General features: G+C 39.8%; 1 protein-coding gene across 3 annotated transcripts in view; it reads right to left on the bottom strand.

Moving 5' to 3' along the window:
* Positions 1-763: 763 nt before the first annotated feature.
* fgf12a (fibroblast growth factor 12a) overlaps positions 764-11,284 on the bottom strand; it is a 30,877-nt gene continuing 20,356 nt past the window's right edge. For all 3 annotated transcript variants that reach the window (XM_054623832.1, XM_054623818.1, XM_054623826.1), the window contains 2 exons: positions 5,322-5,520; positions 764-3,629 (listed from right to left, as the gene is read on the bottom strand). In XM_054623832.1, coding sequence (XP_054479807.1) covers positions 3,514-3,629; positions 5,322-5,520 — 315 coding nt within the window. In that variant the 3' untranslated portion in view covers positions 764-3,513. The remainder of the gene's footprint in view (positions 3,630-5,321; positions 5,521-11,284) is intronic.

Below are 11,284 nucleotides of genomic sequence, written 5' to 3'. Positions count from 1 at the left end.
CACTGCTAGGCAGGCTAACACACTGAATCTGGTAAATATTATATATGCCAACATCAGCATGTTGACGTTGTCCTTGTGAGCAGGTTGCCATGCTAGCGTAAGCGTTTAGCTCAAAGCACCGCTGTACTCAAGTCTCACAGACCCTCTTGCATGGGTTTAGACTTGTATTCAATTATGTTTTGGAGCTTTATTTGAAGTGAGGAGAAGACTACTATGACGTCAAGATGAACCAACAAGATAAATTGCAGTAAAGATTGCAATGGCAAGAAGTATGCATATGAAAGAGCGTGTTGAGTGTGTTAACCCCCCCCCCCCCCCCCTTTGCTGCAGCTATCATGCAGGGGAGAAGACAAGCCACGTACTGAAAGTCAGGGGAGCCTTCATCCTCCTCCTCCTCCTCATTCTCCTTGCAGACTGCACTGAAGGTCTGTTTCCATGACAACCGCAGAATTAAGGTCGAAGGAGTGCCATCCCAAAATGACACATCGGATTTAGGGGCTGGTGAGAAGATAAATCACAGCCTTTTGAATTGATTGAAGGAGCGGATTGGATTTTTCTGAATTTGAACCGCATAAAAAAAAAAACACGTTGATGGATTTACTCTGCTCATTCTGCTGCCTCTCTTGTTGGTGAAAAGAGTGACATTAATAAAAATGACAAAATACACATAACAGCCGCCACTCACGATCAACAACACATTGAATCAGTCACAGCGTATAGGTGCAAGTTTTTGATAACATAGTCTTTATTCTTAAACAATCACTAACTTCATTCTGATTTTTATTATCAATGCATATTTTTATTTTTTTTATTTCATCTCACAATTCATAATGCATATATGAGCGTGTTCCAATGCAGTGAAATCATCTGCAAACATAAAATAATAAATTCTACTTAATATCACGTACAACCAAAGCCTTTGGTCGCCCTTTCATAAATCAATAAACCTCCTGAAAAGTGTTCCCCTTTACCGCTCTCTCACATCAGCTACTTTTTACCTCCTTGCTTTATTCATCCCTTTCTCAAATCCTCTCATTCTGCTGTCAACGGTTGACATCGAGTACATCCAATTTCATGCATTGCTTTAAGTCCACATGTATCTCATTTGCACCAATATAAACCTTTATTAAAAAAGATACTTTTATATGCTGGTCTTGCCTGTTGACTTTCAGTCTCACGTCTAATATACTGTATGTATCACTGTTGGGTAGGTGCTGTGGAAGTAAAACTAATCTACCGTTAATGAACCAGCTATGGACCAAGGCCCATGGCATAAAGCCAGATCTATGATAACTGCAGTTTGCTCTGTGCAACTGAATGTGTGCTATTTTACTGTACATATCACCAAAGGTAGCATACAATTTCAACCAGACTTAGCAGAGATTAGAAACTTGCATTAAAACGTTGCATAAAAATGTTTTGGATTTATACTCCCCAAATTTGAAACAATCTTTTATTAGCGCTCACCTCAAAATCAACTCTTACAGTCATGCGATGTTCATGCTTTGTCTTGGCTCCTGTGATCCCTTTTCCCAACCTTCCTTACCTGGCTAAACTTAGCTGTACACCACTTGTTAATGATAAAAACCCCAATCGACCCCGTCCTGACCTCCTTAAACACCACACCGGTGGCCAGGCTTTGTGCAACGGGTGCTGGACAACGAGCGGCCAGTCTTTAAGTCTGGCCCATTCTTGGGACAATTATAAGACTTCCTGAGTTAGACAAACTAATTGGGGATTAGGAATAAGCTATGTAGCATACATATGTGTGTACGCTGCGTACCAGTCAATTCACCTTGTTTGTACAGCCCTGTCAGCATGTTGATTTATGAAAGAGCAGCTTCCCTCCACAATGCAGCAAATGTCTCATTTCATGGGTCACAAAACCAGGGGGGTTAGGGTGGAGACTGTATGGGCTACCATGAGAGAGAAAACAAACGGTGGAGATACTCTCACCGACATGGGAAGACATCCTCCCCTAAACCCGGCTAAGTCCAGACGAACTGGTTCCTCAATGAGACATTCTGCTTCCATTGTGACGGTCTTAATGATTTGCGACCTTATATTGAAAACATCAACAAGTCAGATCAGACAGTTAATAAACAGTCAGGCACCCTGTCCACAACCTTTGAGAAATCTTGAATACTTTCACAATAAAAACTTAACAGAAATAGTCTTAAAAACTAGTCAACACGTATTCTCACTGCCTGCCTAAACAACTTTCTTTTGCTTTGAAAGAAACAGCAGAAGTCTTTTATCCAAATGGTTCAAAGGCTTGATTACTGTTATATGGTTATATTTTTATCCGAGCTAACAGCAGGGGAAGGATCTGTGGGGTTTTTTGAGGTGTAAATGTGAAGTGACCGTTTTTTGGCCATGGCTCATAGTGCTGATGCTGGTCATTATCTTCCCCTTGGCTTTTGGTGAGAATACTTTTCTTTAACATTTTCGATAAATTTGGAAATCTCTTTAATTAAAACCTAATAAATCCTTGCAAATGTTAAAGAGTATATTGAAGTGATATCAAAACAGTTTTCCTTGACTCAGACAGTTAACCTACTTGTACGACTTTCTTTGTCAGTCTTCTCTACTGACAAACACACCAACCACAGGGATGTGCTGTCAGCTTATTACTTTTATTAAGAGACACTAGACTGCTCTCTATTATATTGCTTGAATCAGTCTCGTCTCGTCATTGCCGAACAGTAAAGGGGAGTTCATGTCAGAGTACTTGAAACAACCCCATCTGTCCTATCCCACTTACAGTACACACCTGAGTAAATTACATCCCACCCAAAGCACTCTGTTTCCATTGGAGTCCAACACAGAGAACTATCGAATACATTCAGTCATACCCTCACACAAGAGCAGTTAGTGCGACAGTGCATTCAAGATCAAACTATGAGAGAGAAAAAAAACCCACTTTCTCTAATTTCAAAATAAAAATAAAGCCAGAATAACCATGATAGTAACTGGAATGATAAAATACAACTGATTATTAATGATGAGGATGTTATAGTTATTACTGACAACAATAACACAATAAAGCATATGAGAGTGCAATAGCATTTAGAAAAGAAACCAATGTATGAAAATTTAACATGTATTAAAGCTTGTTTTTCACAGCATAAATTGGAAATGATAGATATTTGTATTTGTGTGAAGAGAGACCACCATTACTTAGTTTGTTTATCACAGCTTTTTCTATTTTTTTTGCATAAAATGTTGGTCAAGTCCTGATTGAAAATGTTTTTTTTCTTTTCATATATATAGATCCTCTGGAGTGATATTAATTCATCTAAAAGGTTTTCACAGGCAAGAGTTCAGTTCTGTTTTTGTTGTCTTGGTTGTACAGTAATAGCTCCTCGTCGTCGCAACGCCCTGTTTTTTTTTTTTCAGAGGGGATGGTGGCGCGTATTTCTTTTTTGGGGGGTGGTGGTGAGTTTTCCCGTGGCCCCTCCCCCTGAGTCCGGATGAAGCCACTCCCCCTGCTGGAAGCCCCTCCCCCCGCTGCTATGTGGAGTCCTGATTGACAGCTTTTCCTCCATTCATGGTGGGAGTCCCTGAGCTCTTCCTGGAGCGGTGCTTGTCCTCTATCTCATGCATGGACGGCTCCCTGTACATACAAACTGTAATGGAGATGTAAAAAGAGGAAAGGAGGAGGAAGAGACGAGACGAGACGAAACCAAACCAAACCAAACCAAACGAAAGGACAAAGAGAGGAGGGGGACAATGGAGAGCAGATTGAAGAGATGGATGTGGAGATAGAGACAAGGTCAGGTGTGAGGCTGGAGGGACACTTTTACTAGACAGAGAATTAGGGCTATGTAAGCACTTTTTTTTTGTCACATTGCTTGACAAGTTTTCATTAGATCAAACGATGCTCTCTCTAGAAACACTTTAGACGTTTTTCATTTAAAAATAAACCCACACCAGCTAAAGAAATGCACAAAATGAATGAATGAGGGTATTCTTCTTGAGTCTGACTGTCAAAACAATAGACTTAAAATGATAGCTCAGCGTTTTGGGAAATACATTAAACATTAGCTTTTTTTTGCGGAAAGTAAGATGAGAAGATCAACACTACTCTCTACAGTTTCAGATAGCAGTCAACTAGCTTAGCTTAGCATAAAGACTGGAGACAGGGGTACACTTGCCTGGCTCTTTAAAATGGTGACAAGTTCTACCCACATACAACTAAATTTCACAAATGATCCCGTTAGTTTGTTAGGTTCAAAAACAGGGTTGTAAAAAAGTGGTGATAAAACCACAGCTTCTGTTTTTGCATGGATCAAAGAAACAAGATGTAATGTGTTGGTGAGATTTAGAGGTTTATTATTGTTTGTAAATTGAGAGGTGCTGGTAGATCGATCGTTTTCTACCTTTGTGCTGAGCCAGGCCAACTGTTTCCCATTGTAAAGCTTAGCTAACCAACTGATGGTTCTGAAAAGTGAAGCCGATGTGGAAGTGCTTAAACTTGAATTCTTCGTAATGTCCAGGAGGGGCTACTCCTCCAGTTGCAAAATGAAGTGATTGTATAGAAGTCTATGAGAAAATAATCCTACTGCTTACTTGATTTACTCCTCAGTAAACATTGTAAACACGAGTTTATGGTCCTAATCGCTAGTTTCAAGTCTTCTTCAATACAGCATGGTGTTTTAGTAAATCATGGTCCCTGAGTAAAGTTGAGACTAAAATGCCAAATTCAAGGCTTAAAATCCGTAGTCCACAAACCAATGGGTGACGTTGCAGTCTGTGGTTTTATTATCATATTAAGCATACAGACATGAGTGGTATCGATATTCTTTCTTCTGACTTTCAGCAAGAAAGTGAATAAGAAAATTTCCTAAAACTATTAAAAAATGTCAAAGTCTATTAACTTTAAATGTGTACACCTAAAATGACTGCCAACCCTAAACCATAAATCTTTCCTATCTTCAGAGCACAAATTTCAATAATGGAACTTTTAGAGAATTAAAACTAAAACGGTAATCCATCACAGTAAATGCACCGTCTTGTCATGGCAAGATAATTTGTTTATTAAAAACTCCTTGTTGCTAATATAGTATCTGAAACTATAGTCGTCTGCTAAATCGAAACATTTTAAATTCAAGAGTTAAACAATTTTTCAGTATCCTTCTTGATTGTTTTCTGGGCTTGGTTAAATGAAAACAACTTGAAATTCTAAAGTAATTACCAGCATAGTAACCACAATTTAAAGTAAACTGGAAGTACATGCATAACCAAAAAAAGGAACAAACCCAATTTAGAAAAGTTCTAAGTTTAAAACTGTTCCAAAAAACATTTTGTCTTTCTCATACCTTCGATGGGCCTGGGCACAAAGTGGGACGAGGGCTTAGTCTTCTTGACCCGGTTGCCCTTCATGACTTGTCCCTCCTTGGTGAGGCCAAGGAACCAGGCCCGGCCCGACTCCTGCTGCCGGTACACAGTGGACGAGTAGATCACATAGTAGTTCTCAAAAACAGACTCCTTGAACTTGCACTCCGGTGTGAACATCTCCTGCAAAAAAACGGAGAGACTGAAGGATATAGATGGTACATATGAATCAATGTATACTTATTTGTTTTGTATCCACATTAATACAGACATAACCAGCAACAAAACAGAAGGATGAGTTTAATGAAGTCCCATTTCAGGGGGAAAAAAAGAAAGCTGTGTCTGTTTCACTCTGCCAATACTGGCTCTCATCACTAGCATGTGTACACTGCCAAGGTCAGTAAACATACTGTATTCACACACACACACACACACACACACACACACACACACACACACACACACACACACACACACACACACACACACACATACACTAGAAATATCCTTGAAATCAAATTAATGATCGTCTTATTAGAATAATGGTGAACAACAATGGAAGATTGTTATCTCTCTGCTTCATTATTAAAGCAGCAAGTCAAGGAGAAAGTCAAGGGGACACACAGGAGGTGTAGAGGAAGGACAGGAAAAAGTGAACGAGCCAGATATTTGATACACTGTCGAGTCTGAGCGCGGTGCCAGATTATTGTCTTGACAGTTTAGGAGGCAAAACAATGCACCCAACTGTCTTACCCCCTTAACAAAAGATGCATTCATTTGCGAACGTGATGGAGATAATGTTGGAACAGCTGGCTTGGTGGATTTTGTGCCGTCTCAATTCAGGCAGGCCTTGTACTGTACTGTCTCTGTGTGTGATTGGGTTTCGGTGCTGTAATTCTTTCATTAATATCTCCTGCAGGGTTCTGTGCCCTTTTTAAGGTTGTCCAGTTGACTGACAGCCCAATTCTGCTTCCTGCTGGAGGTGACTGTTTACGTGAGTGTGTGTGAGAGAGAGGACAGTACAGTGCTTTGGCAATTCTGTATTTTATTATGGTCATGCCAAAAACGCTGTTTTGAATTTGACTTTAAAATAGACAGAAAAAAAGAGAGAGAGTTGGCAGAAGCTGAGAAAAGTTGTAATAAAGGGTGGTTCACCATAATTAGAAAAAAGAAAAAAAATGCAGTTACCTGTTGCTAACCATGCAGACACTTTTAGATGTATTTACTTTTTTATGCTTACACTCCCAATACAACTAAGGTGAAAGTGATTTTGCTTTTGATGCTCAAAGCAGTGAAACGGTGTCGTTGCAGTAATGGTTTTCAGCTACTGAGGTCTGTTTAGAAGTTACACTGACTTTGAAAAGGATGGGGCTGGCAAGTGGCTATCGAAAGAAAATAAATACATCTATGACAAAATGTATTAATTTGTGCTCAATTTAATTAAATCGTTCCCATTTTTTGGTTAATTTAATGAGAGAAAGCAAAACGGACCATCCTTTATCCCCGAAGCATGAAATGCAGTGCACCTGCCTCAAGAAGCCTACATACATCCACCAGTAACCATTAAGTGTTCCAGGGCCCTCAAAATAAAGAGGCTAGATCCATGAAGAACTTTGTGCTAAACATTGTTGTGCTCTAGTAACAATTTAATCATAAATACATCGGTTGTATAGATATGAATGGTGATGACACAGCAAAAAAGGCATGCCCACAAAGCATGGTTAACGAGATGGGTCCGCGTTTCAATAAGGGTCGGTTGGGTTGCCGTCATCGCCTCAACCGCGGCGGACGGTCCTGATGCGGTTGACAGTCGTGCTGATTGCAGGTTGTCCTGTCCTGAGCCCTGACCTGCCGAGTTGAATCCCTTATGCAGATGGCGCAAACCACACCCGTTGAGAAGTGTAAAAATATTTTTGGTTCATGAAACTATGGTGGCCGTGCAGTAATCAATGGGGAAACACTGATCTCCTTTTACTATCAATAATCCCTTGCAACGCAAGTGTTGCGAACATATCTTGATAACTCATCCCCTAGCTAAATTAAAGCTTAATTTAAGAGTCTAGGGGACCAAGGACAAGTGCATGCAGGTGGCAGCTAGAATGAAAGACTTGGCCTTGTGCAAGCCAAAAACTACGGCCTATTTAATTTGCCAAAAATGTTTTCAAAATGTGGGAACGTATAATTAAATTGAAGCCATGAATTACAACTTGTGTGCACAAATGAATCAAAACTTGGGAACCAATTAATTAAATTGAGGTAATGGATTATATGTCATGCGTGGGAATTAGCAAATCATGGCCTCTATATCTTTTTTCTCTCTCTATGTCCACTCCTGGGCTCCATAGAGAAGAGATGTTTCTGATGATTTTTTTGAATCTAATTTTTCAATGCTTTAAGCACCACAAACGAAACTCCATTAATCCATTGTATTGGCTTGGAGGCAGAAATCTCAGCGAAGTTTATCTCAAAACCTGGGCATATTAAACCTGATATATCTCCATAGTTGGATACCACCAGCAGTAAGTAAGGAAATATGTGTTTTTGTTATTCCGGTGAAATTACCCCTAAAAGCCGTTTGCAGGGAAATACACTATGTAACAAATTCTAAAGTGTGTGTGACTTGTTGAATGTATTGATTTTTGGCCACTTGTCGGCTAGTCTGGGAACGGAACATTGACATATTACCACCTTAGGAGAGTTAGGTGATGTGTGGGTTTGTCACTATTACCTTCCACATTACATGAAGTTATTTGACTTATCGTTAATGTAAAATGATTTGTGCAGCTTGAGCCCGATCGCATGGCACAGCGCAGTTTAGCTAAGTGAGTCGCAGTGTGTGTGACCGCTCGTTTATAAGACACAGCAGTGCATAGCAGGCTGTGTAAAGGACTCTGGGAAGGTGAGGTCACATGGTCGGCCGTGTGTGGAAACGTCTAGCTGGCCGGCAGGAGGGAGGACAAGCTCTGTGGAGAGCTGGCGGCAGACTTTATCTGGGCCTGCTGACACACCGTCAAACAGCAGACGTCTCTGGCTCTGTTGGGGCGCTGGGGGTCACGTCGTACCCGTCTGGCTGCCTGTGTGGTTATGTGTGAACATATGTGTTTGGGTGGGTAGGGTGGCAGACAGTGATACATTACACACCAGCAGGCTTTGTCCCTTCTTCATCTGCTTGGAGCCAAAATCAGGCCGAGCACACACACACACACACACCCACACACACAAACACGCAAGTGTGCTCTAGAATCCTACCCTTCACAATCAGCCATTTCGCTTTGCTGACACGCGGTAGAATCTCCTCCAAATTCAGCCTCAAGGACAACACTTTGTTACTGTCCATGAAAAGGCTAGGAGCAGTTTAGAAAGCCCCCCTTGTTGTGGCTTTTGGAATGATAGGGGTGGAATGTAAGTGACTTTGAAATCTTTAACAGAGTGCCTTGTTTGTGGATGACAGAGTGGAAATATGAGGTGAAAAGACGTGGTTCATGTCCCTCCTGATTAATGGGATCTTCTTAATGGACACGTGTGAAACCACAGAACCACAGAGGGAAGGAAAAGCACAGAAACACACACTGGCAAGCGGCTACATGCGCACACATACTCAATGCAAAACACCGACAGGTTTGCACTGACGCTTCCTCTGCCGGGAAAACATGATCAACCAAAGTTTGTTACCGCGGCAAAATCAAGGAAGTTTTTTCAAAAGCAGTGCCACATTTCAGCACTAACAGGCTGTGCTCATTAGCGATAAACTATTTACAAGGACGCTAATTTATATTCTGTGGTGATCTGATGGAGAGAGGCGAAGGACTTGTTAGTGAAACTGGGCACGTGAGAGGGCTCGCTCTCCAACATGAGGGAGCCGAAGATAAATAAACACAGAAGTGAAGTGAACAAACACCATGAAGCTGGGAACAGAATATAAATGTTTTAACAGTTTCAGCAAACAACAATTTAAATCGATTTTTACCAAAGACTTATTTATAGAAACTTATTCTATTTGAAATGAAGTCTAGTTCACCATCATTCGAAACATTGTTGATCCCCATTTAACCACCAATGGCAAAAGGTGGAATTCCTGTTTACACAGGGTTTTCTTCTCCTATTTGATAGCGGTTTAAAAAAAAGAATGGCCACAAATGTGAACTTTAAAAATACAGAAAGGCATGCCCTATTGCATAAAACTAGCTATCATCCTCACATTATTAACTCCCAAATCAGGTTTCATAGGATATGTACTTATAGTGAGGATATAGGGGTGGCCACTCGCACTCCCTTTTCTGCTTTAAATCGAGATGAATAGCCTCTAGGCTTCAGAGATTTAGAGACTTAGAGATAAAAATAAGTTAATCAACTGTCTAGGTGGAGCCAAGACGTAGAGAAAACACAATGTCGGTGGTTCCATTTATTATAACATATTCCAAACAATTTTAATTTCTGAATTCTGTCTCGAAAACATACTTTCAAGATGCTCATAAAAAAGTTGAGCTTTTTTGCATTGCAATTTTGCATTACATTTAAACTCCTTTCAAAGCAATGTATTTGAACTGTAGGTTAAGTAGGCTGCACATACAAATAGGTGTAGGAGTGAAAATTCCTATTGTTTTAAAAAAGAAAATGCACAGCAATTATCAACTACTAGTAGATTTCTAACAATGAGTTCAAAAGTAATACGAGAATTTCAATGAGGAATGCTAAGAAGCTTTCAAAGTAAATTATTTAAATAAAAGTCCAAGAACTGTGTAGAGAAATAAATATCTACACTATCCAAAAAAACCTATCTAATAAATTAAAAAGAAGAATATATGTGACTTGTTCTTCAATCTGCTTTGTTACAAAACTAGGTTTGGTGTTTTAATATAAACAAATTCATTTTTATCAAGTAATAAAATGCGAGGCCAGAGGTCGGTTTGTCTCGGACATTGAACAGAGGTGCGAGGTTGCTATGGTTACCATGCAGATTTAGAAATCAGCTCCAGTAGAGGTACATTTACGACAAACTATATAATTTATACAGGCTGGAGGTTGCCTAAATGTTGAATTGTTTATTGAAAGCACAGTGAGAAACTCTCACCATCCGTTTAAAGAGTCGAAAGACTGTCACTGACTGGGACAAAACAAACGGCCGGCCATGTCAGGTTGTTCACACGGACTAGTTGAGTGTTTTGAATGAATCTTTATTGAGAGCCCTGTGAGTGACTCTCACTGCCTGTTTTAACAAGCCGGAAAACCGTCGCTATGATAAAACAAATGGTACACCGGCCATGTTTGCCCGTCTGTAAGTTAGAGGACTTTAACTGTGAATATACAAACGATAGTAATGTGTTGTTTATCATGTGTATCTCTTTTTCTGTCCAGAGGGAAATTTGCCACTATTAGTACCTATTTAAACGGATCAGTGCGTGGATCGGTAACCTCAGACCGATATGTGAATTACGAAATACTTCCCCATCTCTACTAAAAACCAGCGGTTTGTGGGGAGAGTGTATTGCGATAATTACATATAATATTAGACACTACATATCTATGTATTCGGTGTACCTCTTGTTAAAAGATCTACATAGGTGAAACTGGTAGCTTACGAACTAGAATTTATCAACATAACCATCTAGGTAAAGGCAACAAATCTACAATCATTTATAATCCTTATAGGTTGCTGGAGAGTAACGTCAAATGAATGTTTGTCCTCGCCTTTATTTACCTGTAGATTTCTTTGACATCAGTATTACATTCATTATAATTATTGAATGATGTATTTCTTTATAGCACTTGAATCCATCGATGATTCAGCTATCCTCCAATATTAAGGATTAGAAGGAATCTGCAGCAACTTTTAGGGTGAGCCTTTAATTCAGCTATCTTTATCTGCCTATTGGGTCAGTGTTTGTGTGTGCATGTATTTAACTTACTTGTTTACTTATGTACCATTTGTATTATTAGTATTGATTGT

The sequence above is a fragment of the Anoplopoma fimbria genome, chromosome 3 (genome assembly GCF_027596085.1).
Source record: "Anoplopoma fimbria isolate UVic2021 breed Golden Eagle Sablefish chromosome 3, Afim_UVic_2022, whole genome shotgun sequence".
In the NCBI taxonomy this organism is placed as follows: domain Eukaryota; kingdom Metazoa; phylum Chordata; class Actinopteri; order Perciformes; family Anoplopomatidae; genus Anoplopoma; species Anoplopoma fimbria.
This window is presented reverse-complemented; position numbering and strand designations above follow the sequence as displayed.